The sequence below is a fragment of the Oryctolagus cuniculus genome, chromosome 14 (genome assembly GCF_964237555.1).
Source record: "Oryctolagus cuniculus chromosome 14, mOryCun1.1, whole genome shotgun sequence".
In the NCBI taxonomy this organism is placed as follows: Eukaryota; Metazoa; Chordata; class Mammalia; order Lagomorpha; family Leporidae; genus Oryctolagus; species Oryctolagus cuniculus.
The window spans coordinates 13,558,774-13,581,844 of NC_091445.1; the positions used below are offsets into that span (position 1 = coordinate 13,558,774).

At 42.0% G+C, this 23,071-nt stretch overlaps 1 protein-coding gene across 1 annotated transcript in view; it reads left to right on the top strand.

Moving 5' to 3' along the window:
• Nucleotides 1-23,071, top strand: part of ADGRV1 (adhesion G protein-coupled receptor V1) — a 597,653-nt gene that overhangs the window by 283,973 nt on the left and 290,609 nt on the right. The window contains exons 82-83 of the mRNA XM_070056453.1: nt 1,118-1,278; nt 11,802-11,902. Coding sequence (XP_069912554.1) covers nt 1,118-1,278; nt 11,802-11,902 — 262 coding nt within the window. The remainder of the gene's footprint in view (nt 1-1,117; nt 1,279-11,801; nt 11,903-23,071) is intronic.

Here is a 23,071-nt window from a genome sequence, read left to right on the forward strand (position 1 = left end):
AATTCTGGACAGGCCTAGTAGTTCAGGTGGGCCAACAGCTGTCCTCCAAACACCAAACTTCTGGTGAATCTTTCCATTAAAGTATTCAACTGAAATTCCTAATGTCTGAAGATAGATCTTAAACCTCATACAAATGGCCCCTGACTTAAAGTGGTTGAACTTGGATGTTTGAGCTTCATGCTGGTGTGAAGGTAGCAGACGGCCAATAGAAAACCATACTTCACATATTGGATTTGGATCTTCTCCTGGGTTACCGTGAAGTGTGATGCGACCCTCTCTCTCCATGCTGGACAACATCCTTGAGCACAGCTCCCAGTCAGCCTGTGGCCTGTAGCATCTACAGTGTACTCTGCTGGCCAGCCATGATAATGGCTGGTGGGTTCAGTGGACTGTGAACTTGTGTGCCTTTATTGGAATGTAACCCTACCATACGTGTGCAGAGATACTCTGTGTGGTCCTCAGTTTAAGATTAGTAGTGGAGGTTTTGACCTTAAATCTTCAGTTTGGTTTGGGAAGTTTGATGCCCTTAGAGAAGAAATGCAGAGGCCCTAAAAAGAAAGAGACTCAACCACTAGTCACTGGAAAGCTCAGAGGGCTTGGCAGTGATGCGCTTGTCCTACAATCATGTCCAAGTTCTTGTTCTAAATTAGCCAGACTTTATAGATGAAACCCCTTGAAAGAATCTTGGAAAACATATGTGTAATACAAGTGGCTCCAAAAAATGAAAAAGAAGAGGAAGGGCTCCTAAAATAGCATGCAAGTGATTTATGGTACTCAAAATAGGAAGATTTTATGCCCGTGAATGACAGAATAGTGCATGGGTTAGCTCTGAGGGTGGAACTGGTGCCACTCTGTTGGGATGGCCTGCTGCTTTGGCACTGGGAATGCTGGGGCAGGCTTGCTTGGTATGTAGACTGCTTCTTAAGGTGTCTTGGGGAGCCTGTTGTGTCATGTCCCGGATCAGATGTTCTCTCCAGTGTTTCTTTTGAAAATGTGGTCTGCTTAAGTCCTAAGGAAAGAACACTTAAGTTCAGCTGGTTATTTTTTCTGCAAGAGTCATCTCAACACCTTCAGTATTGATGAGAGAGCCACAGTGACTGCTGTGTTTCTGCCCTAGCTGGTTGTCCGACAGTCAGTTCTGCAGAGTGGTGGACAACACTGCCGACTACGTGGAATGTGCCTGCTCACACATGTCTGTGTACGCCGTCTACGCCCAGACCGACAACCTGTCTTCATACAATGAGGCCTTTTTCTCTTCTGGATTTATATGTATCTCAGGTCAGTGACAGGTTTTTTTTTTTTTTTTTTTTTTTTTTTTTTGAGTCCATAATTATAAGGATTTGTGAGAATAAAAGCCTGTTTTCCCAGAATCCTTTTGTATATGCAAGGTTCAAAAACTCTAATTCCTAAGCATGGAGAGAAAATAAACTTCCTCCTTGTCTTATTAATTCATGCAGTGGGTATTTATGGAACACCCATCTGTACCAGGGACACAGTAAACAGCTCATCAGGAGTGTGTCACACAGCACGGATGGGAGGCAGATAACAGGGTAGGAAAGGCTGAGGCTTATGGTGTCCTGCCTGTGAGGGATCCCTTGGCCTGGAGAGCGTCCGTGTGATGTGAAATACATACACACCAAGAATTTTGTGTTTTCATTCAGGTCAAAGCACCTGCCTCTTGGGCTGATTTGCATTCTACAACTTAGAAGCTCTAACAGGTTTACTACTGTGATTAGAATAAATAATAAATAGGCCGGCACCGCGGCTCACTAGGCTAATCCTCCTCCTAGCGGCGCCGGCACACCGGGTTCTAGTCCTGGTCGGGGCGCCAGATTCTGTCCCGGTTACCCGTCTTCCAGGCCAGCTCTCTGCTGTGGCCAGGGAGTGCAGTGGAGGATGGCCCAAGTGCTTGGGCCCTGCACCCCATGGGAGACCAGGAGAAGTACCTGGCTCCTGCCATCAGATCAGCGTGGAGCGTGCTGGCCGCGGCGGCCATTGGAGAGTGAACCAACGGCAAAGGAAGACCTTTCTCTCTGTCTCTCTCTTTCACTGTCCACTCTGCCTGTAAAAAAAAAAAAAATAATAAATACATAAATTGGGGGCCAACGTTGTGGTGCATCAGATTAAACCTCTGCTTGCTACTCTGGCAGCCCATATTGGAGCACCAGTTGGAGTCCCGGCTGTCCGGCTTCCCGCCCAGCTCCTTGACAACGTGCCTGGGGAACGCAGTGGATGATGTCCCAAATGTTTGGGCCCCTGCCACCCATGTAGAATTCCTGGCTCCAGGCTTTGGCCTGGGTCAGCTCTGGCTTTTGAGACCATGTGGGGGGTGACCCAGCAATTGGAAGATCTCTGTCTTTCTATCATTCCCTCTATTGATATTCCCCTATGTCAGACTGTTTTTCAAACAAATAAATCATCTTTCACATTCCAAATCAGCGCCCCATTTCTGCAGTCATGGTCACTTGAATTACATGAATGTTTGTTAAACTATTTACCTACCACTTAACTATATAATTATTCTCTTTGGCTGAATTAATGTTATGGTTGGGAGTCTGAGAATTTCTTAAACTGTACTTGTATTTCTATCCTCCACCTCTACCTGATCCACTTTCTATATCCCATAATGATTTCTGTGACAAATGCACTATTCAAAGAACTGAGTTGATGGTAATGACTGAAAACACAAACCATTAAACCAGACTGCCTGGGTTCAAACACTGGTTCTGGCATTAGCTGGTTGTAGGACCTGGATCAAATTCTTTAGTTTCTTGGGACTAGTGTTGTGGCATAGTGGCTTTACAGCACCTGTGGCACTGGCATTGCATATGGGTGCCAGTTCCTGTCCCAGCTGCTGTAATTTCTCATCCAGTTCCCTGTTAATGGCCTGGGAAAAGCAGCAGAAGATGACCAAATTGTTTGGGCCCCTGCCACCTGTGTAGGAGACCTGCATGAAACTCCTAGCTTCAGCCTGGCTCAGTGCTGGCCATTGCAGCCATCGGGAGAGTGAACCAGCATATGGAGAGATCTCTGTCTCTACCTGTCTATGTAACTGTTTTGAATGAATTAATACTTTAATAAATTATTTAGTTACTCCAAATTTCAATTTCTCTACCCATAATATATGACTGTAAATTGATCTATGTTAAAGGGTGGTAGCTACACTAACTTGGACACTCTAATAGTCTGTTGACATGTTGTAAGTGTGATGATCAATGAATGCGTGTGTTTTATTTGATGTGCAGTCTTTATCTGTTAAGCTTTTCTGGAGACAGGATCAAGTAACTAATGATTGTTCTTTGTTTTGGTTGATAAAATATTTCCAACATAATTGCATTTTATGTAGTTAATACATTTTACTTATTCTGTCTTAATTCTGATTCTGTTAGATTCAGTAGCAAAAGTTAACGATTTTTTAAAAAAAAATATTTATTTGAAAGACAGAATTAGAGGTAGAGACATGGAGAGAGGTCTTTCATCCACTGGTTCACTTCCCAAATGGCCAAACGGCAAGAGCTGAGCTGAAGTGAAACCAGGAGCCAGGAGTTTCCTCCGGGTCTCCCATATGAGTGCTGGAGCCCGAGGACTTGCGCCATCTTCCACTGCTTTCCCAGGCACACCAGCAGGGAGCTAGATCAGAAGTGGAGTAGCTAGAACTCAAACCAGTACCCACATGGGATACGGGCAATGCAGGCTGGGGCCTTAACCCACTGCACCACAGTACTAGCCCCTTAATCTTTTTTTTTAATAGTAGATACTTCTGCATTTTCTTTTTTAAAAATTTATTTTGTAAGGAATATAAATTTCATAAGTACAACTTTAGGAATATAGTTATTTTCCCCATCATATCAGCCCTCCTACTCCTCCTCCTCTTTCTCCCCTTCCCAGTCCCATTCTCCATTAAGATTCATTTTCAGTTTTGTACACAGAAGACCAGCTCTATACAAGTAAAGATTTCAACAAGTTGTATACACACACACAAAACTGTTTGAGAACTGGTTTTACAGTTAACTTTCACTACAACTCATTGAGTACAGAGGTTCTGTGTGGGGAGTTAGTGCACAGTGACTGTTGTCGTTAACAGTTAACACTCTTACAACATCAGCGATCACCCAAGGCTCTTGAAATGAGATGCCTCAGCCCCTTATTCTTAATAGTATCTTTCATAAAGGATGACATTTTTTTACTTCATGGTCTTGTAAATAGATATAGTCCTCAATGCAGATGGGGACATCTGATTTCACTTTAATGCGAATACTATAACATATTTTATATCATATATAATGCAGAGAGCAAAGGAGTTTCATAGAATTATGAAATGAAAAGGTATAAAAAGTACAACACTGAAGTCAGAGCCAGATGTCATTTTACCTGTTCTCGTAGATACTTAACTCACAGAGCTGCTGTGACCCACAGAAATCCCTGGCTTGTTGTAAATCCTGATCATCAAAAAGGTCTTAAAAGCTAAAGTGAGAATGTTATCTTCAGTTTATACAAAAACAAGCGGGGCTATTTCATGTTTCCTAGGGAATCATTAGTAAGTTTATCTTTTCTGCAACTTGTTCTGGAAAAGCCTCGTGGATTTGTTAGTGTATTCAGTCCCTAAATGTCAATATCTGCTTTCATTGCCTTTGGCGTGGGGTCACCTTCAGTAACCGCTGTGTCGATAGCACTGCAGTGTAATTACATATTGTGTCCAGGAAGAGTTGTAAAGCCCTGTCTTTGGGTCCAGTTTCAGCTTCAGGAAAATATGAATGTCATCAGCCTGGAGATGAGAGAAAAGAGATTGTTGCACACATAAACTTAATCCGTTTCTGTATTTGCCTTTCAAATAGATACAGTTTCCCTTTACTGGTTCACTTCCCAAATGCCCACAACAGCTGGGACTGGCCTTGGGTCTTTCACATGGATGGTGGGAGCCCAAGAATTCTGTGGTATCTCAGGGTACACACTAGCAGGAAGCTGGGTGTGGAAGTGGAGCCAAGACTTTGGGATGGGATGTGGGTGTCCCATGTGGTATGTAAACCACTGCACCAAAAGGAGAATTTAAAAACAAGAAAATGTATCTGAGAGGCAAATTGGCTGGTTCATTCTCAAAATGCCTACAATGACTAATGCCAGATTAAAGTTAGGAGCCAACAATACAACCCAGATCTCCCACGAGGGTGGCAGGGCCCAATTACTTGAGCTGGTACTGCTGCCTCTCTAGGTCTACATTAGCAGGAAGGTAGAGTTGGAACCATAGCTGGGCATCAAACCCAGGCACTTTGATGTGGGATGTGGGCATCCTAAACAGCTTCTTAACTGATAGACCAAATACCTGCCCCCAGAAAAGAGATCTTACGTTTCTTACTATGCGTATTCTATAATTTAGGTCAGGCCACACTGAATGTGCATTTGAGTTTAATGACAATTTACTGGTTCTTTTCATGAAATATAGTAACGTACAATTTGATAGAAATTTAATGTTTTGCTTCTTCTAATCAGAGGAGATCATAGTGTGTGTGTAGCAACTCTGGTTTGCAGTTGGAATTACTATACTAGAACGGAAGAGTGGTCAAAACGTTTGGTGATCTTCAGTTTTAAAAAAATAAGTTCCTGTGATGTTAAATTGTAAATCAGTTTATCAAATTCCAGAAAATGAAACTAAAGTCATTCTTTACCATAAAGAAAAGTAAAATATTTGCTGTGTTGGCTTGTAGTGTTATGGAACTCATCACAAAGATGACTTGGGAGAAATAGAACTTAAAATAGTTTTAGGTGAAAATGCCAGTTTTGTAGTACAGTTATTAAGGAAATTCGGCTTGCTTTGAGGTATGCATTACCCTTTGCAATATAATGTTAAAGTCTACTCTGCCGTCCCATAATTCTTTCGATATGTTATTATCAGATATAGAGTATTGAATTGGATTAGCCTGATTTTTGAATCTGAATAGAAGTCCTGTCTACATTCTTGTAATCTTCATGGGATACTCTATAACCTACCATATTCCATTTTAGTTTTAGCATCAATGAATGAAGTAGGTCATGTTTGGTGTACATGTAGGTGAGTCTCTTATGTTTGGGCTTGTCTTTTTTTATATTTTTATTTTATTTATTTGAAAGACACAGATCTTCTGTCTGCTGGTTCATTCCCCAGATGGCTTTAACAGCCAAGGCTGGGAGATGGGAGAGGCTGAAGCGAGGAGCCAGGCACAACATCTGGGTCTGTCATGTGGGTGGCAAGAACCCAGTGCTTAGGCTGTCTTCCACTGCTTTCTCAAGTGCATTGGCAGAGAGCTAGATCAGAATCCGAGCAGCTGGGACTTGAACCAGAGCTCCCGTATGGGATGTTGGCATCCCAGGCCACAGCTTAACCCTCTGTGTCACAACATTGGCCTCTGGAGTGGTCATGAGCCAGGGTTAGTGCTGGGCCAGGGACCTCACATTGGCTTAAAAATACTTAGTTACATGTTTGCTTATCTGAGGGGCAGAGAGAGAGAGCTCCCAGCCACTGGTTGACTCTCTAGATGCCCACAACTGGGAAGCCAGGAGCTGGGACCTCATCCTGGCCCTCTACGTGTGTGTCAGGGACCTAGCACTTGAGCAACACCTTCTGACTTGCACTGTGCACGTTAGCAGGAGCCTGAGTGGGGAGCAATGCTAGGTCTTGAGCCCAGGGCCTTCACTATGGGACATGGGCAACACAACTGGCACCTTAACTACTAGGGGCAAAACACATGCTCCAGTGTCATTATTTTTGTTCTCTTTTAGTGGAGAAATCCTTATATTAGTCAAAGTAAAGCTCTCACCTTTAAAGGGTTGGTCTTTTTATTGACATTTTACAGATTACTAAATGATTAATGTCAATACAATGTCAGTTATGCAGTGAATAATTATTTATAAATTGCTGACTAATACAGCTTACAGGTTTATTAACAGGATCCAAAATACTTTGAACATGATTATGCCTTCTGTATACTAACCTATAAGAATATTTAAGTTGCACTTTTCGTATCTTATAATATGAAATTTTGATAGCTTTTCCAGAAAAAAAATATTGCCAGATGCTACACATTCATTTTCCATTTTTTTTTCTAATTAGAGATATTTTTGACAATTTTGTGTCAAATTCTTCCCAAAACACAAAATTCACATTTGCTGTAATCATTGCCTAAAATAGCCATCATGACTTAAGGGAGAGAGTACATCAAAACAGCTTCATTCTAACTATCAAACGGGGAGATATTCCCAAGAACAGAAAACAAAATGCTTAGAACTTAAAATGGAGCAGTTGGAAGGGATAACTGCAGTTGATAGATAAATCAGTTAGCTTTAATTCTTTTAAAAGATATCTGTGAGGGCCTGTGTGCTAGCGTGGCAGGTTAAGCTGGCATCTGCAGTGCTGGCATGGTTTGAATCCCAACTGCTCCACTTCTGATCCTGCTCCTTGCTAGTGTGCCTGGAAAAGCAGCAGCAGACCTAAGTGCTTGGGCTCCTGCACTCACATGGGGGACTCGGAAAAAGCTCTGGCACCTAGCTTTGGATTGGCCTCGCTCAAGCCATTGTGGCTATTTGAGGAGTGAACCAGCGGATGGAAGATCTCCCTCCCTTTCTCTAACTCTGCCTTTCAGATAAATAAATCTTATTAAAAAATTATGTGGGGGGGAAAAAAAGATCTTCCCTTTCCTGATTCACTCAACAACTGGAACTGGGCTGAACTGAAGTCAGGAGCCCAGAACTCAATCCAGGTCTCTCACATTGGTGGCAAGGACCTAACTGCCTGGGCTATCACCTGCTGCCTCCAAGTGGTACATTAACAGGAAGCTCCATTGAGAGTGGAACTTGCACTTGGACCAGATATGGGATGTGAGCATCCCAATCAGCATTCCCAAAATGTTGGATTCTGCTGAATATGTACATATGTAGGATGTGGTGTTGTTTAGGATGAGTTTGACTGTAAGTAACGTGACAATTAAGAGACATCGTAAATGGATGTCGTTCCTGGATTGACTCAGCACTTTTGTGTTGTCCTCAGGACCCTAGCCTCCTCCCAACTTTCTGCTGTCAGATTCCCCTCACGTTACTTCTGGCTGCATCCCTGCCTGCTCTGTAGCTGGCTGCAGCAGCCATAGGCGTCATACTAACGATGTCCAGGCTTGCCCAGGGAGAAGCGCATGTTTGCATCCTGTAAAATCAATGAAGAACCTTCCTGAACACCTCATCTCTTTGACCAGAATGGGTTCTGTGACTTTGCACAAACCAGTCTCCGACTGGGAGAAGATACAGAGAGACAGACAAGCACCAAGAGGCCAGAGGGTCTATCTTTTAGAGTGTCGTCCAATGCTGTCCCTGGCATGAAGTAGTTCAAATAGTGATTGGCTAAAAGAATAAGTCAATGCATGAGCAGTGTTGCTCTGACGTCCTCTGATAATAAGGCAGTTTTGGCTCTGTGTCTCATTCATACTTGCATGTGCCAAACCCTATATTTAACCATTTCTGATAAAAATTCTTTGGAATATGACTTTTTCTTGACATTTTTCTTCAGGGTACTTTTAACATAGTACTGTGCAGTAGGAGCCTTTTTGATGATAGAAGCGTTTGGCACAGGTAGTTCTCGACTTTGGGAATGTGACTGGTGGAACCAAGAAACTGAGTTTTTACTTCGGTCCCGTTTTGATCAATGAGACTGGTGACTGGGGAAAATAGTGTGGAGCAGCGCAGGTCTCACCACCTGCTGATCTGGAGTCCAGTCTCCTGGCAACCTTGCCCCTTTGGAACCAATCCTTTCCCATAATACACAGAGCCTGTGTGCTCCCAAATGCTTCATACTGACTTTTTTCTTCAGTAGAAATATTTCCAGGCTTAGATATTTTCTTTCCCTGCCCTTAGCTTACAATTGGCAGAAGCCAAAAGACATTGTGTTGAGAGAATTTCAGGAATGTGGAGATCAGTATGGATGAGCAGCACCAAGTGGAAAATGTAGCCGTGCCCAGTGAGCATTGAGTGGGAAAACACAAGAAACCAAGCTAAAAGCTAATAGCTGATTTAGCCATGAAGTAATGGAAATTTGATTTTTATTTGGACTTGTCAATGGAAGAGGCAGATCTAGAGAGATGGATGGATGATAGATATGCAACTTATAAATTTTTAAAGAAAATTTCATGGGAAACTGTACTAAGATTTTTCTTGCAGAGGAAACCCTAGTTATTTGGAAAAATGTGCCCCATTCTCAAACTATGCCAAACAACAGAGGAATTTGGGTGTATGTTTTTATACACAAGCATGTTAATATGCATATGTAAAAAAGTCATTTGTGTGAGTGAATGAATTAAATATCCTTTTCCTTTTAAATATGCTTTGTGATGTGCATATTTATGTTAAGTAATTTAAACGAATACTTGTTTTTGAAAATTGACTTGTAAATCTGAAGTATATATGCTAAATACAGGTAATCAGAAAATATGCCCGCTATTTTCCTACATTAGCATATAGCATTTTAGAAACAATATATAATATTTTATAAACCTGGTCCCAGAAGCATTTATTTCTTCCATAACCACCCTAAGCCAGATGAGTTCCCAGGCCAGGGTACAGCCCACGTGAGGGAGTTAGCAACATTCTACTCTCTAAATAAAAGATGAGCCTTGATAGCCATGACCAATTATATGCCAATAGAATCTGGCCCGTTTCCCTGCCACTGGCTCTGAACCCCGGATTGCCACCAGGTGGCATGCCAGCATGTTAACTGGAGCTTAATATGCTTCACTCGGAATTTCTGAGTCGGGTTGCTTTAACAGCACTAAATTCATGTCATGAAACAGGAGTATACTGGAGGATTAGCAAGTGAAGGAAAAGGACTTTAAGTTCTCATGAACTAGGAAAAGGAGTTGGCTCCTGTATTTCTCTCTTGCTCAACCCTAATCCCTTTGCTTCACATTGTTATCTAACTCAGTAAATTTACAGTAAAGCACACATTTCTGATCATGTGGCTTACAATGAAGAAAATTGGCAGGCCCTGCACTTATGTCAGTGTATTACACACACACACACACACACACACACACAGCTGAAACCCTGAATTTAAGCTGGGTCTAATCCTTCCAGGGAACTCAAAGTGCATTTTAGCGAGTCTGAGCATCAGCTCCCGCAGTACATAGTCCCCCCTCGTGAGGGTCAATACCAGGTATGACTGCAGGTTCTGATGAAACTGCACCTCGAGGGATGGATTTTGGAGGCAGCTCCAGGCCCTGCACAGCAGTCCCACGGTCTCATGGCAGCCTTCCTAAAAAAGGATTGCTCAGACTTCTCGACCAGATTTCTAAGCCCAAAACCTAGAGCAATTCAAAGGCTTCCCTCTGGTGGAGAGCTTAGTCTACCTTAATAAAATGTGAAAAGACAATTGAAATCTTTTCCCGAAAGGAGTACTGAGAGGCATTTCTTAGCAGAAAATGAGTCAGAAAACCCTGTGTGGATATTTTGTCCAGGCCCAGTGCATTCATGCCAACGTGTGGTAAACCGTACAAGTCTGTCCATTGGTTCAGAGAAGCTAATGGAAGAAAACCAAGTATTACAGGAGTGCAGTGTGTCCTGTTTGTCAAGGAGGCGTTGATGTACTGAAATGAGGTTATGCATGCCAACTACATGGCCAGGCAGAATATTACAAGCCAGTTGTCGCTCTGTTTCAGTAGTCCCTAAACAAAATAGTGCCATTGAGGATGAGACTTCGGTGAAAAAGTGGGCTACCATTTGCAACACAGGTACATTTTAAAAGCCAGGAAATATATTTCAAATATATGTATACTTTTAAAATATGGCATTACAAGGAATTTATATGTGCTGCAAGATAAAACATCTGTGGATTAGTGCTTAGGTTCTAACCATCCCCAGAAACCTGCTAAATAGGTGAATTCAAGTAGGCATAAAGGTAATAACAGGGAGTCAGTGTTGTGGTGCAGTGGGTTGAGTGCCAGTTCTGGTCTTGGCTTCTCTGCTTCCTGCTAATGCACTTGGGAAGGTAGCAGAAGGTGGCACAAGTTATTGTACCACTGCCACCCTAGTGGGAGACCTGGATGGAGTTCCCGGCTCCTGGATTCATCCCGACCCACGCCTGCCTATGGCAGCCATTTGGCGATTGAACCAGTGGATGGAAGATCTCTATGTCTCTTTGTCTCTTCCTCTCTGCCTTTCAAATAAATAAATAAATAACAAAACATTTTCTTCATACCACTTAGCAATTTAGATGCTTAGGTTCAAAGTCATTTTGGCGGGAAGAACACATTGTGTTCCTGGTTTTTGGCACCAGTGGTGTTTTACAGTAGTTCCCTGTAAAATTCATAAATGCCTCTGTTATAATTACGTAACTATTCATAGAAGATAAAAAGGGGTAATTACCAAACTGGGGTTTTGGTAGTGCCATTCATAATTTTATGCCTGAGAAATCCTTTTTACCTCTGTAAATATCTGTTTAGTCAAGCTACTTGTTCTTAGAAAATGAGAATTTTTTTCCTTAAACAGGAAAAGTTGACTATCATAAATATAGAAAACCAAATATTTAATAAAATTGTTAACCTACTTGATTTGTGTTTTCTTTGTACCAAGGAAGTGAACCTGTAGGTATTTGGAAACCAAAGTTACCCTGTGAGCCTCATTCAAAAGTATGGAGATTCTGCATATCATGTCAAAAAGAGTAGATGAAACTGAGCAGGTAGAATGGGCAGGTGACAGGCCTTACGTTTGGGCTTAGCTGACCTGGAGAATTGGGCTGTGACATTGTCTGTTTAGGGAGTCTAAAAGCATACACGGACTTGTTGTTTCTGCAGGTCTTTGCTTGGCTGTCCTTTCTCACATCTTCTGTGCCAGGTACTCCATGTTTGCAGCTAAACTTCTGACTCACATGATGGCGGCCAGCTTGGGAACACAGGTAGGAGTGGTATTTCTGCTTGATTGTAAGATGTTCGTGTTCCGTCTTCTGTGAACGCATAAGTAATGTTTAATCTTAAACTTAGTTGAAATGAGCTTGTTTTGGTTTTGCTGTGGATGGGAAAGGAGAGGGGTGCAGGGAACATCTGAACTGGGTTTAAAATGTGTGTTTTGTGAGCTTCTGTCTACAGAGAAGCACCTTAATAGCACTTAGAGACAAATAATCAGAAAGCCTCCAACTGTAATCTAATACATGTCTAATATATTGCTGACATATATATATTATCAATCCATTCAAACAAAGCAGGCTGTATTACAGATTCCTTTATATGGAGGGCATTAAGAGCATATACACTTTAAAAAATAAAGATAATATAGATTGGCTTATTTAATAGAGTAGACTATTGGTTTATGGAAAAACTGTCTGTGGTAGAAGAAAAATGTGGAAGACAATTACTCATTAGCATGCAATTTAAAACAGAACTTAATGCAGTTCAAGACTCAGAAGGAAAGTAAATAAAATATAAAATTAAATGTGATTTCTGTCCATCAGTTACTCAGACTCTAAAAGTACATGCACTTAGGCCACTTTGGAAAGTTCATAGCAAAATGGAATTCAAAGGGAAGTTTATTTTGGTGCAGGAAAACTTATTTTCCTTGAACTTTTCAAAGATTCCTAGAACATATTTAAAAACAGCAATTGGGTGTGATGTGTCAACATTGACTTCTGACAGACTGCTCTGTTAATGTGCATGAGGCCCTCAATTTTCTGTTTAGTTTCAAGGAAGTCTTCATTGAAGAAAAGTTCTTTGAGCTGGGACTCAAGTGAGCAAAAGTTCACTCAGTTTGTTGTTGAAGGGAAGTCATGGCACAGACATTGATGTAGGCAAGTCGGGAAAGAATGCTCGCTTCTACAGGAGGCTGAAGTTGTAGATCCAGGCTGTAAGAATGTGCTACATAGTGGAAACTTTTCAATATCATTTTGTAAAGTAAAGCCATCCGTGTTTTCCAGAAGAGAGTGCTCTTCTGGAGGGAAGACAGTGCTGGTTCCTGATTGGCTGCTGGTTTTTGCATAAATTCACTTTGTATAAATTGAACTCTGTGTTTTCACCTTGCACCCTGTGCTTTAGAAAGCCGAAGTGCATCTTACTGAATTCTGAACAGAACTTAAAAAAAAAAAATGCTGTTGGTGGAGAAATATCTGGAACATTGAATTCTCTTGCCTTTTTGTGTCCTGTTTGAGTAAAAATGAGCTGTAAATTTCATACCTGCGTGTTTCAGTGAATAATGGAGTGCTGGATTTCAGAAGTATCCCACGTTGTGTTTTGAAAGCACTATGATTGGTGGAGGTAACTGTTATTACTAAAGGGGACTTGCACTGAACTTGACAGGACCACTTACATTGCCTTGATACTCTGTCTTAGCAGTCTGATCTTAGATAACACACTGTTTTTTTAAAGGTCCCCATTTTCTAAATGTTAAAGTCCTGTTTATAGCTCCAGTTAGAGACTTACCAACTGGGATGTTAGGTTCCCAGCCTCTGATCTTTCGTTCAGAGTCCTGCATCCATGGTGTGTGGACATGTTTAGAACTTTAGCTGACTTCAAGGAAGTCCTCAAGAATACAGGCTGGGCCTGTGGGTTGTTGCCTAAGAGAATAAAGCTTCAAGCATTGACCTCCCCTTGGGTGTTGTGAATACTGTAGACAGGCCTGCCAACACCATTCCTTTTCCAGTCTTTATTGCTGATGTAGGACTAAGTAAAATGGCTTTTGTTTGGGAAGGAGACAAGGTAAATGTGATAGCTTCTGACTTCCTTTTGGAGCAATGTGGTATTAATATGTACATGAATCAAGCAGTTGGAAAAATGAGCTCAAATTTGACTCTTCTCTCTATTTCTAGAAGTTGTAGGACATTATGTCCATGATTTATTATATAATGTGTATATGCACAAGACGACGATATGTGAGAATCTAAAGATTATTCCAGCTTTAAATGTCAAATGAGTCAGCTTCAATCTAGTTTGCCGTTCTGGCACTTTTTAGAGTCAGTAACTGTAAAACACCAGCAGGTGGCGGCAGATGATTGGCTACTGTTGTTCAAGTCTTACTGTCAGTCTAGCAATGTGGAGCCTAGTTTGAAAAAAAAAAATGGCGTTTTCATTGGGCTTCTTTGATTAAAGTAGAAAAGTAATTGCAACAAATACACATTTGTGGATTCCTACTTTTGTCCTTTAGCCTCTTTAATCAGAGTTGAACTAGATACTTAGTTACTAAGGTGCCCTACGCGAGCTTGTCCATCCCCCACTTTGGATGTACTTTCTATCATTTATATTTAAATATGGGAGCAGAAAACTATCTTCCTCAGTATATTTGTGCTGTGATAAGCTGTCAGAAGTGTGGCTGTTGATGTTGAAAAATGTGATCACTAGAATTTCATGTTTAGAAGTCTTATGGTTTGTATTTTCAGTAGTTTATCAAAAAGAATGTATTCTTCTTCAATGCCAAGTTATTTTTTCTCACTTATCTACAAAACAAGATTAAATGGCAAGAAAACATGGGACCATTCACTTCAAGTATGGTGTGCAAAACAGTAAACAAGTTTTCATGGCAGTGGATTAACTTGGTGGGGGAAAAAAATCTAATGCTCTCTTTGGGATTTTTTTTTCTTTAATCTTAGGATCACAGTGCCAACCTGTGTGTGCCATGATACATCTGTAAACAACCGGGACAAAGGCCAAGTTTGCAGTTCAGGGTTTCTCAGTTCTTGGGGTTCTGTCAGGAAAAGCAGTTCTCCAAATCTAAAAAAAGAACAGAGGTTTCCTAATAGAAAAATGATAAGATAAAATAGTGTTTATTCTGAATAATGCTGAGCAAGGAGAAAACATTTGTTTTTCTGTGTTTCATTTGTATGGATTAAACATTTTCTAAAACTGGAAAACAAATTTGTTCAGGAAAAAGTGTGTACAAGCATGACTACATTTCGGCATCGTAGCATAGTGGGTAAAGCTGCAGCCTCTGATGCTGGCATGTCACATAGGCACCAGTTTGTGTCCTGGCTGCTCCACTTCTGATTCAGCTCCCCTGCTGATGGCCTGGGAAAAGTAGAAGAAGGCCCAAGTGTTTAGGCCCCTGCTGCCCATGTGGGAGACCAAGATGAAGCTCCTGGCTTTGGTTTGGCCCAGCCCTGGCTGTTGTGGCCATCTGGGGAATGAACCAGCAGATGGAGATGGAAGATTCTCTAACTCTGTCAAAATAATTTTTTTAAATATGACTACATATGCTAGAAATCCTATACATTTTCAGCTCTGGTGACCATGTGAATATCTGGGAATCTGAAATACCTGAATTTAAGTTTTAGTAGCCAGTGGGTGTGTTTGCATTTTAGCTGCATAGACACTTTCCTTAAGACAGAAAGGAATTACCTTAAATTTCAGAAGACTGGAGGTAGGTGAAAGCCAGGTGATCAGTGTTTTTTTGTCCAGTTTCTCATTCTGCATCATTTCGGGATCTCATTTTGGGACGTCTGGCATCCCAGGAAAGGTCCAGCAAAAGGAGTCTGCTTTAGGGGTTCATGTCATCTCGCAGCTTTGAAAATCTCTGAGCATGACAGAGGCCAGGAGCCATGTGCGACCTCCCAAGTGCCAGCTCCTCTGGACAGCACAGGGCTCAGTCCCCTTCCCAACACCTCACACTGTTGTCCCAAGACTGCTGCCTCCTGAAAGTCATTGTGTGATCTGCACCTGCTTGGTGAAAGATTAGATTAGCTACGTATGGCATAAGAATTACTCTTGATGCTGTATTCTTCTTAGTATAAATCCATACTATCCACCTGTTTCCCATACTATACATATTTTTTAGAAACACACTATTTCTTTAACTTTAAAATGTCATTGCCTTAAAATTGTGGCCATTTATCATTGCCTTTCTAAAGAGAGACGTATGCTTCTGAATTCTTCTGGTTTTCCTATTTTTTTGTGTGTGGGGGGAGGTGCTTGAGAAAAAGGTCCAGACAAGCAAACTGATGTCTGATTCGGAGTGCAGTCAAGGCTCTTACTTTGGTATTTCCCGTACCATTTCACTCTCTGCAGAACTTCTCAGTGTTGAATCAGGTGTAAAATAAGTCACCAGAAAGAGGATATAACCACTACCTCCCCCCAAATTCTTTCTTCCCTTTAAAATGCTTGTGAGCATCTCCATTTTTAATGCTATTACATATGTAAGCCTTTTCTTTTCTGTACATAATAATTTAGGTATGCTCATCAGTATGGCAAAACATCATGTTCATGATTGTGAATGTCATTCAGTCACCCAGTCATGAAATTAAAATTAAAAAAACCTGTAGACCCTTCTCTTGGATCAGTATTACGGCAATATCTTTATTCCTCCTTCACCTGGGCCATTTCTATCTCATCTACACGTGGTCAGTATTGAGATTTTACAGTGGGAAATACCAAGCGAGACACCCACATGTTAAGGCATGTAAATAACAACCTAAAACAGCAACTGCGTGTTGAGAACCAAGTGCATCCAGAGAGGAAGATCCCGTAGGTTGAAGACACAGTGTCTGCTTGACAAGGTCCTGTGAGGGATCGCAGAGTGGCCTGGTTCTTGAAGGATGGATAAGACTAGAAGACAAATTGTAGCAAATTCTGGCTAGGAAAAAGAACAGGAATAAGGGCATGAGGTCGTAGTGAACCTGGGGAGTCCCACCTGGGTGGGGCTTGCAGATGCCTGCAGAGAAATGAATTAAACTGGGCTGCAGGAGAGGTGGCTCCACGTTGTCTGAGAACCCTGCGACTTACCAAATCTAGGAACTCTGGAGGAGAAAGGAGGATTTAAGTGTTAACCTGGTGATAAGGGGTTAAGTGAGGATTGGATTAGAGTAGATGAGAGACTAGAAGTAGAGGGAGTCCTGCTAATGCCCTGGAAAAAGCATCAGCAGACGGCACAGGTGCTTGGGCTCCTGCCATCCATGTGGAAGACCTGGAAGAAGATCCTGGCTTCGGCCTGGCCCAGTCCTGGTCATTGCAGCCATTTGGGGAGTGAACCAGTGGATGGAAGACCCTTCTCTTATTTACTTTGAAATAAAAAAGTCTTTTTTTTTTTTAAAAAAAGAGGGAATTTATAAAGGTAGAGTGGGCAGCTTCTGTTCTTGTCTGGGTAAAATGGATGTGAGCTTGGACAAAGGTGATGGCAATGAAAAATCGAAGGAAGGAATGACAGTTTTTGTGTTAAGAGTATTTCAGTTCTATGTTCCTCTTTTTTTAAAAAGATGTATTTTATTTGAAAGGCAAAGGAATAGAGAGAGAGGTCTTCCATCTGCTGGTTCACTCCCCAAATGGCCACAATGGCAGGAGCTGTACCCATCCAAAGCCAGGAGCTTCTTCTGGGTCTCCCACATGGGTACAGAGGCCCAAGGACTTGGGCCATCCTCCACTGCTTTCCTAGGCCATAGCAGAGAGCTGGATTGGAAGTGGAGCAGCTGGGACTTGAATCAGTGCCCATAGAGGATGCCAGCTGGCACTGCAGGTGGAGGCTTTACCCACAATGCCACACCCCCATGTTCCTCTCCTTAAATCAAGAAAATGGGCACATTACAAGTTTTACTTAATAAATATTAACAAAATACTTTAAAGATGTCATAGGAGCTGGGGGTTATGAGGCAGGTGCTCATGTTGCTCCTGTTTTACACATGAGGAGATTGTGTGATGGGGTGGAGTTGCTTGCCCTGGGTCTTGTGGTGGTGAGTGACACAGCTGGTGTTTGAAGACAGCAGTAGACTTCTTAAACGCCAAGCTGTGCTGCCGCACAAATGAGGAATTAATGACATTTACTCTGTCTCCAAAGGAGGTAAAGACCTTTATGGTGACTTAAACTGGTGGTTCCATTTGAGTTAAATAGGAAAAGCTTAACAACAGGACAGAGATGGGGCATTGGAGGTTTTAGAGTTTCCTTGGCACATCCAAGCTGCTGACTGGCACCTTTTCTACGTAAGTGCAGAAGTCCTGGCTCTCCCACACAGGGCTTGGGGAGAACTTGTGAATACAGAATGCACCTGGCCAATGTCGTCAAGGCTGCCTTTGTCTTTAAGGGATTGGACGTAGTAGCTTATAGGCTTTGCCTTATTGATTTCTTAAGCAAGAAGACAAGGTGGGTCCTGTTGTCACTGTTTTGAGAAATGGAGAAGATGATACTGAGAGAGATTCAGTTACCTTCCTTGGTTCTCCAGCGTACATCCCAGAGGGAGGGATGATTCGTAGCCAAGTCTGTGGCTCCAAAGCCCATGTAGTGAAACACAGATACGTGGAATGAGAGGGATCTCTGGGAGAGAAATTAAAGCATAAAATTTTCTTTGAAGCCAAAGGAAGAAAAACAATTTCAAGTGGAAGGAGCAATCATCAGTGGAAGGTGAATCCTCAAATTGAGCGAGAGCTAGGGTCTCCGGTCCAGCTGTGAAAGGCAGTGGGGGGCCCAGGAAGAGGGACAAGTCTGGTGGCTCCGATCACAGAACCTGGCTCAGAGAAGGGTCTGCTTCCTTCTTAGTGTTTCTTATTTTGAGAACCTCCCATGGAAAGATAAAAGGAATTCGTAAATTTTTCTCTATTCCATGTTTATAGTTACACATCTTGATTGCTTTGACATTTTATATATCTAAAGATATTGGTGCCTGCTAGTGTGTGTAACTGAATCATATTTTTTTCCCTAGGCAAAATTAAAGCTTGAGTTTGAAGTTCCCTCCCTTTCCCATTTCTGGAATCCCAATTTCTATGATGGCCTTGCATTGCTGTTGTCATTATTGAACTTCATGTGAACTTGCTGTGGATCATGAAGCAGATTAGTAACTTGTGGGTTAGCAAAATAGCTTATAGCTCCTTCTGCAACCCAAAATAGTAATACTGTGCTATTCACAAGTATGTGCTTTGGAAGAGGTAAGCTGGTTTTGATATTCAAAATGGAGCACAATTTGAATATTGATCAGTGTCCAATTCCAGGAAAAAAAGTGTGTTGTTTTTGCTTTCTTTTGCTTGAGTATAGATTTTGCTTTCTATATCAAGTTTGTCTTTCTTAAAGTCTTTTAATAATAAAATTCGTCTGATTTTCTCAGCGAACTTGGAAAATTTGGCTTAAGTAAACTTCTCACCAAACTGAAAGTTAGTGGACAATGAAGGTACAAGAATAGTATCATGGTCACATTGCTGGGAAATTCAAACTTTCCCGAATGCTGAAATAGCAAAGCAACAGAAAGAGTGAGTAAGCCTCTGGATGGGGCTACAGTGACATTACCATGTTTGCAGCATGGCTTTTGTGCCTAGGAAAATTTATGAGGCAAATCCAGATTTCACCAGAAAATACCAGTTTGGAATCTTCTATTACAGCCTCAGAAACATACACTGTCCTTGGCTTTTAAAAGACTTCTTTTGATGTCTGTAACTAGGAGAAATTAGCATAGGAGAATTGTTTGTATGAATATTTAATTATAGCTCTAAAGGACTTTAAGTAACAAATATGGAGGGGCGGGGGTGTCCTGGCGCTGGGATGAGAAGGACAAATAGGGTAACATCTCTGAGCTGCGTTGGAAAAATAAAAGAATGCCTGCCTTGCAGAGTTGTGAAGACAAGAGAGTAGATCTTGTTTAGAAAGCATGACCACAAGGCCCCAGCGAGGGGGCTCAGGGCTGCAGGGAAAGGGCGTGACCACTGCCGCTGTCCACTGTGCAGAGGTCCTCTGGGTTCAGCCCTGAGTGGGACCCTCTCGATGCCCTCTGGAAAACCAACGCCTGCTTTTCTGTTCTTGAGGTTTTCTTAAACCAGTTCAAGGGTGTGGTGACTTTTAAGGGCCATCTTCTTTGCTTGGCTCCATCAAGCCCCTCCCTGGGCTCTCCCACTGAGGCACTCTGTTCTCCACAAGCTGTAGTAGACAGGATCAGGCATCTGCTTCGAGGTTTCCCTTTGTGAGAACTGAAGTGTCCTCATTGCTCGGGTTGAGTTGTGGGTGGTACAGACACCTTCTTTAAGAATCTATGCATCAGGCAGCATTGTGGCATATGGGTTAAGCTGCCGCTTGTGATGCCCATACCAGTAGCAGTTCGCGTCCCAGCTGCTCCACTTCCCATCAGCTTCCTTGCTAATGTGCCCGGGAAAGATGGCAAAGTGCTTGGGCCTCCGCCTCCCAAGTGGGAGACCTGGATGGAGTTCTGGGCTTCTGGTTTTGGCCTGGGCCAGTCCTGGCTGTTGCAGCTGTTTAGGGAATGAACCAGTGGATAAAAGATCGACCTCTCCTCCTCTCCCTGTGCCTTTCATCATTGATTGATTGATTGATAGATAGGTACACGCATGTGTGGATTCTATCTATCTATTTGACATGTGAGATACACATTTATTTTAAAAATATAGAGACTTTTAACGTCTCAGCAATGAGCACTTGATTTGCATCACTGCACGTAATGTTTCCATCACTCTGTGAGGTAGTAGGTGGTGTTATTATTGCCTGTGCACTGCACATGAGAAACATCAGCCACTAAATGGTGCTGGAGCCTCACATCCCATGACAAGTGGGTGTGTTCCCTCCAAGGCCATGTCCACGGTTGCTCCTCAAGGAAATGCGAGAGCCCTCAAGGGTGCTTCTCATTTGTTCCCGTGGGGCTGTCCAGCCAGCTAGTTCTCCTTGCAGACAGATTTGACATTTACTCCCCTGATCACGCTGGTACCTTCTCATCAGTCTCATTTGCAACTCTCTGAAATGTTGCTTCCTTTTATTTTTAAATTTCTTTTTATTGAGAGTTAGACACACAGAAAGAAAAGGACAGAACTCCCATCCACTAGTTTACTCCCCAGATATCTGCAATGGCTGAGGTTGAGCCAGGCTGAAGCTGGGAGCCGGAAATTCAATCCAGTTCTCCTATGTGCATGGCAGGTACCCAGACATCTGAACCATCACCATCATCCCCACTCAGGTCTTTGAGTGGGATGCTGGAGTCGGGAGCCCTGGTAGGAAACTGAACCCAAGCACTCTAAAGTGGGATGCAGTGTGTTAACCACTAGGCTGAATGTCTGCTTCGTAAAATCTTCATTTTGTGAAGCTTTTCAATAGGTAGCCCTTGCAAAATTGGTTTTTAGATTTCCAAGTGTAAAAGTCCCAGGAACTTCTGTCCCTGGGCTTGAGCTACTGGCTCCACCAAGATTGTCTTATATTTAGTGCTTATCAGCCTGGCTAAGCTTTTAGTCCCTGAGGGAAGAGACTGTTCTGTGTTTCATATACCATGCCCAAAGGTAGACTAAAATATCAATGGTCATAAAAATGGAACAGGCTTTCTTAAATTCTATATCAGAGTGATTGGGCTTGAGTTAGATATTTGCTTTTTTAAAGATTGATTTATTAGAGATCTTCAGTTCATTATCCAATTGGCTGCAATTGCTTGGTGTAGACCAGGCTAAAGCCAGAAACTCTATCTGGGTTTCCTAGGTAGGTGTCAGGTGCCCAAGTGCTTAGGTCGACATCTTGTGCCTTCCCGGTCATATTAGTAGAGAACTAGATCGGAAGGAGAGCAGCTGGGCAGTCCAACTGGCATTCCTATACAGGATGCCGGTATTTTGAGGACAGGCTTAAGCCCACTGCACCGTTTCTGACTCCAGCTTCTTGCTAAAGCGCATCCTGGGAGGTAGCAGGTGATGGCTCATGTGCTTAGTTAGGTCCCTGTCTTCCTCATGGCAGACCTGGATTGAGTTTTGCCTACCACCTTTGGCCTGGCCCAGTCCTGGCTCTCCTGGGGAATGAACCAGTGGGGAAGATAGTCTTAGTGTCTGTCTGTTGTCTGTCTGTCTGTCTGTCTCTGCCTTTCAAATAAAAGGAAAAGCAGCAGCAAAATTAAAGAACAGAGAAGTGAGTATGTGGGAAGGTTTTCCTTAAGTATAAGACCTTCCTGTATTCTGTAGGAATGAAATTTTGTGTTTGGTGTAGATACTCACAATAGATAACAACTAACTGTAATACCTAACTCTAGTAACTATAAATGTCTATTGTTCCAGTGTAATTCATATGAGCCATTACAATAAGACTACAAGAAGCAAGGTTGTCATGTTGGCAGTATGTTGGAGTTGGGGCTGAGATGAAATACCCCAACCTGCTACACTATGTCTAGACATAATGAGCAATCTTGTCAGGTTTAGGTCCTGTTTGTATTTGTGATGAGTCCACTCTTGGTTTCTGAGTTGGTTGCATCTGATACCAGACTCCAGAAGTCCATGAGTAGCTGAAAGCATTCGTTACAGTGCCTGGAGTTTTGAAAACAAGTTGGTTAATAAGATCTAACAATCACAAATCTCCATTACCTTCCCAGAAATATTTTTAAATTAAAATATTTTGCAATTAGCATGATTTTGTACCTTGAAAATGTTTTTGAAAAATTTATTCAAGGTATACAAATATACATTTCAAATATACAGATTCAGGAGCATAGTGTTACTTGCTACCCTGCCCTCCCTCCTGCTCATGCTCCTACCCTTCCCTTCTTCCTCTCTAATTTCCCTCTCAATTTTTACAATGGTCTACTTTTAGTTTATATTCATAAGATTAACCCTACACTATGTAAAGAGTTCAACATATATTAAGGAAAAACCACTGTTTCTCAAGAGTCAAGAATAAGAGCTGTTAAACAGTCATTGAATCTCAAAAATGTCAGTTTCACTCCTGTATCTTGCCTTTTAGGTACTCTGTTAGTAATCTTTAGATGTAAAGTGAAAGCATTTTTGTTTTTTTTTTTTTCTGGTGCTTTGAGTCTGCCTAGAGAAGTACTCTATAAATATTTATTTTAGAAGGCCAATGCAAACATTTGCACGTATATACACATAGGTGTGTAGGCACTGCTAATATGGGTTCTTCTCTCCATATGGGTGCAAAGGCTGTGGAGTCTAAGGTAGAATGGCTAGATAGCCAGAGTTTTAGCTTTACTTATGGTCATTCATTCCTGTTAACTCACTAGATACTCATGAGACCTCATTTGAAAACTGTGTCATACAAACACTCCACACTTGAGCAGTCTTCCACTCTAAGGATCAGGAGTTGCTCTTTGGACAACCTTTGTGAAAGTTAATTATCACGGACTCTTGTGTGGATACAACAAAGTCAGATGAGGGCAAGGAAGTCTGTCTCCCTCCTGAGTCTTAATCATGGC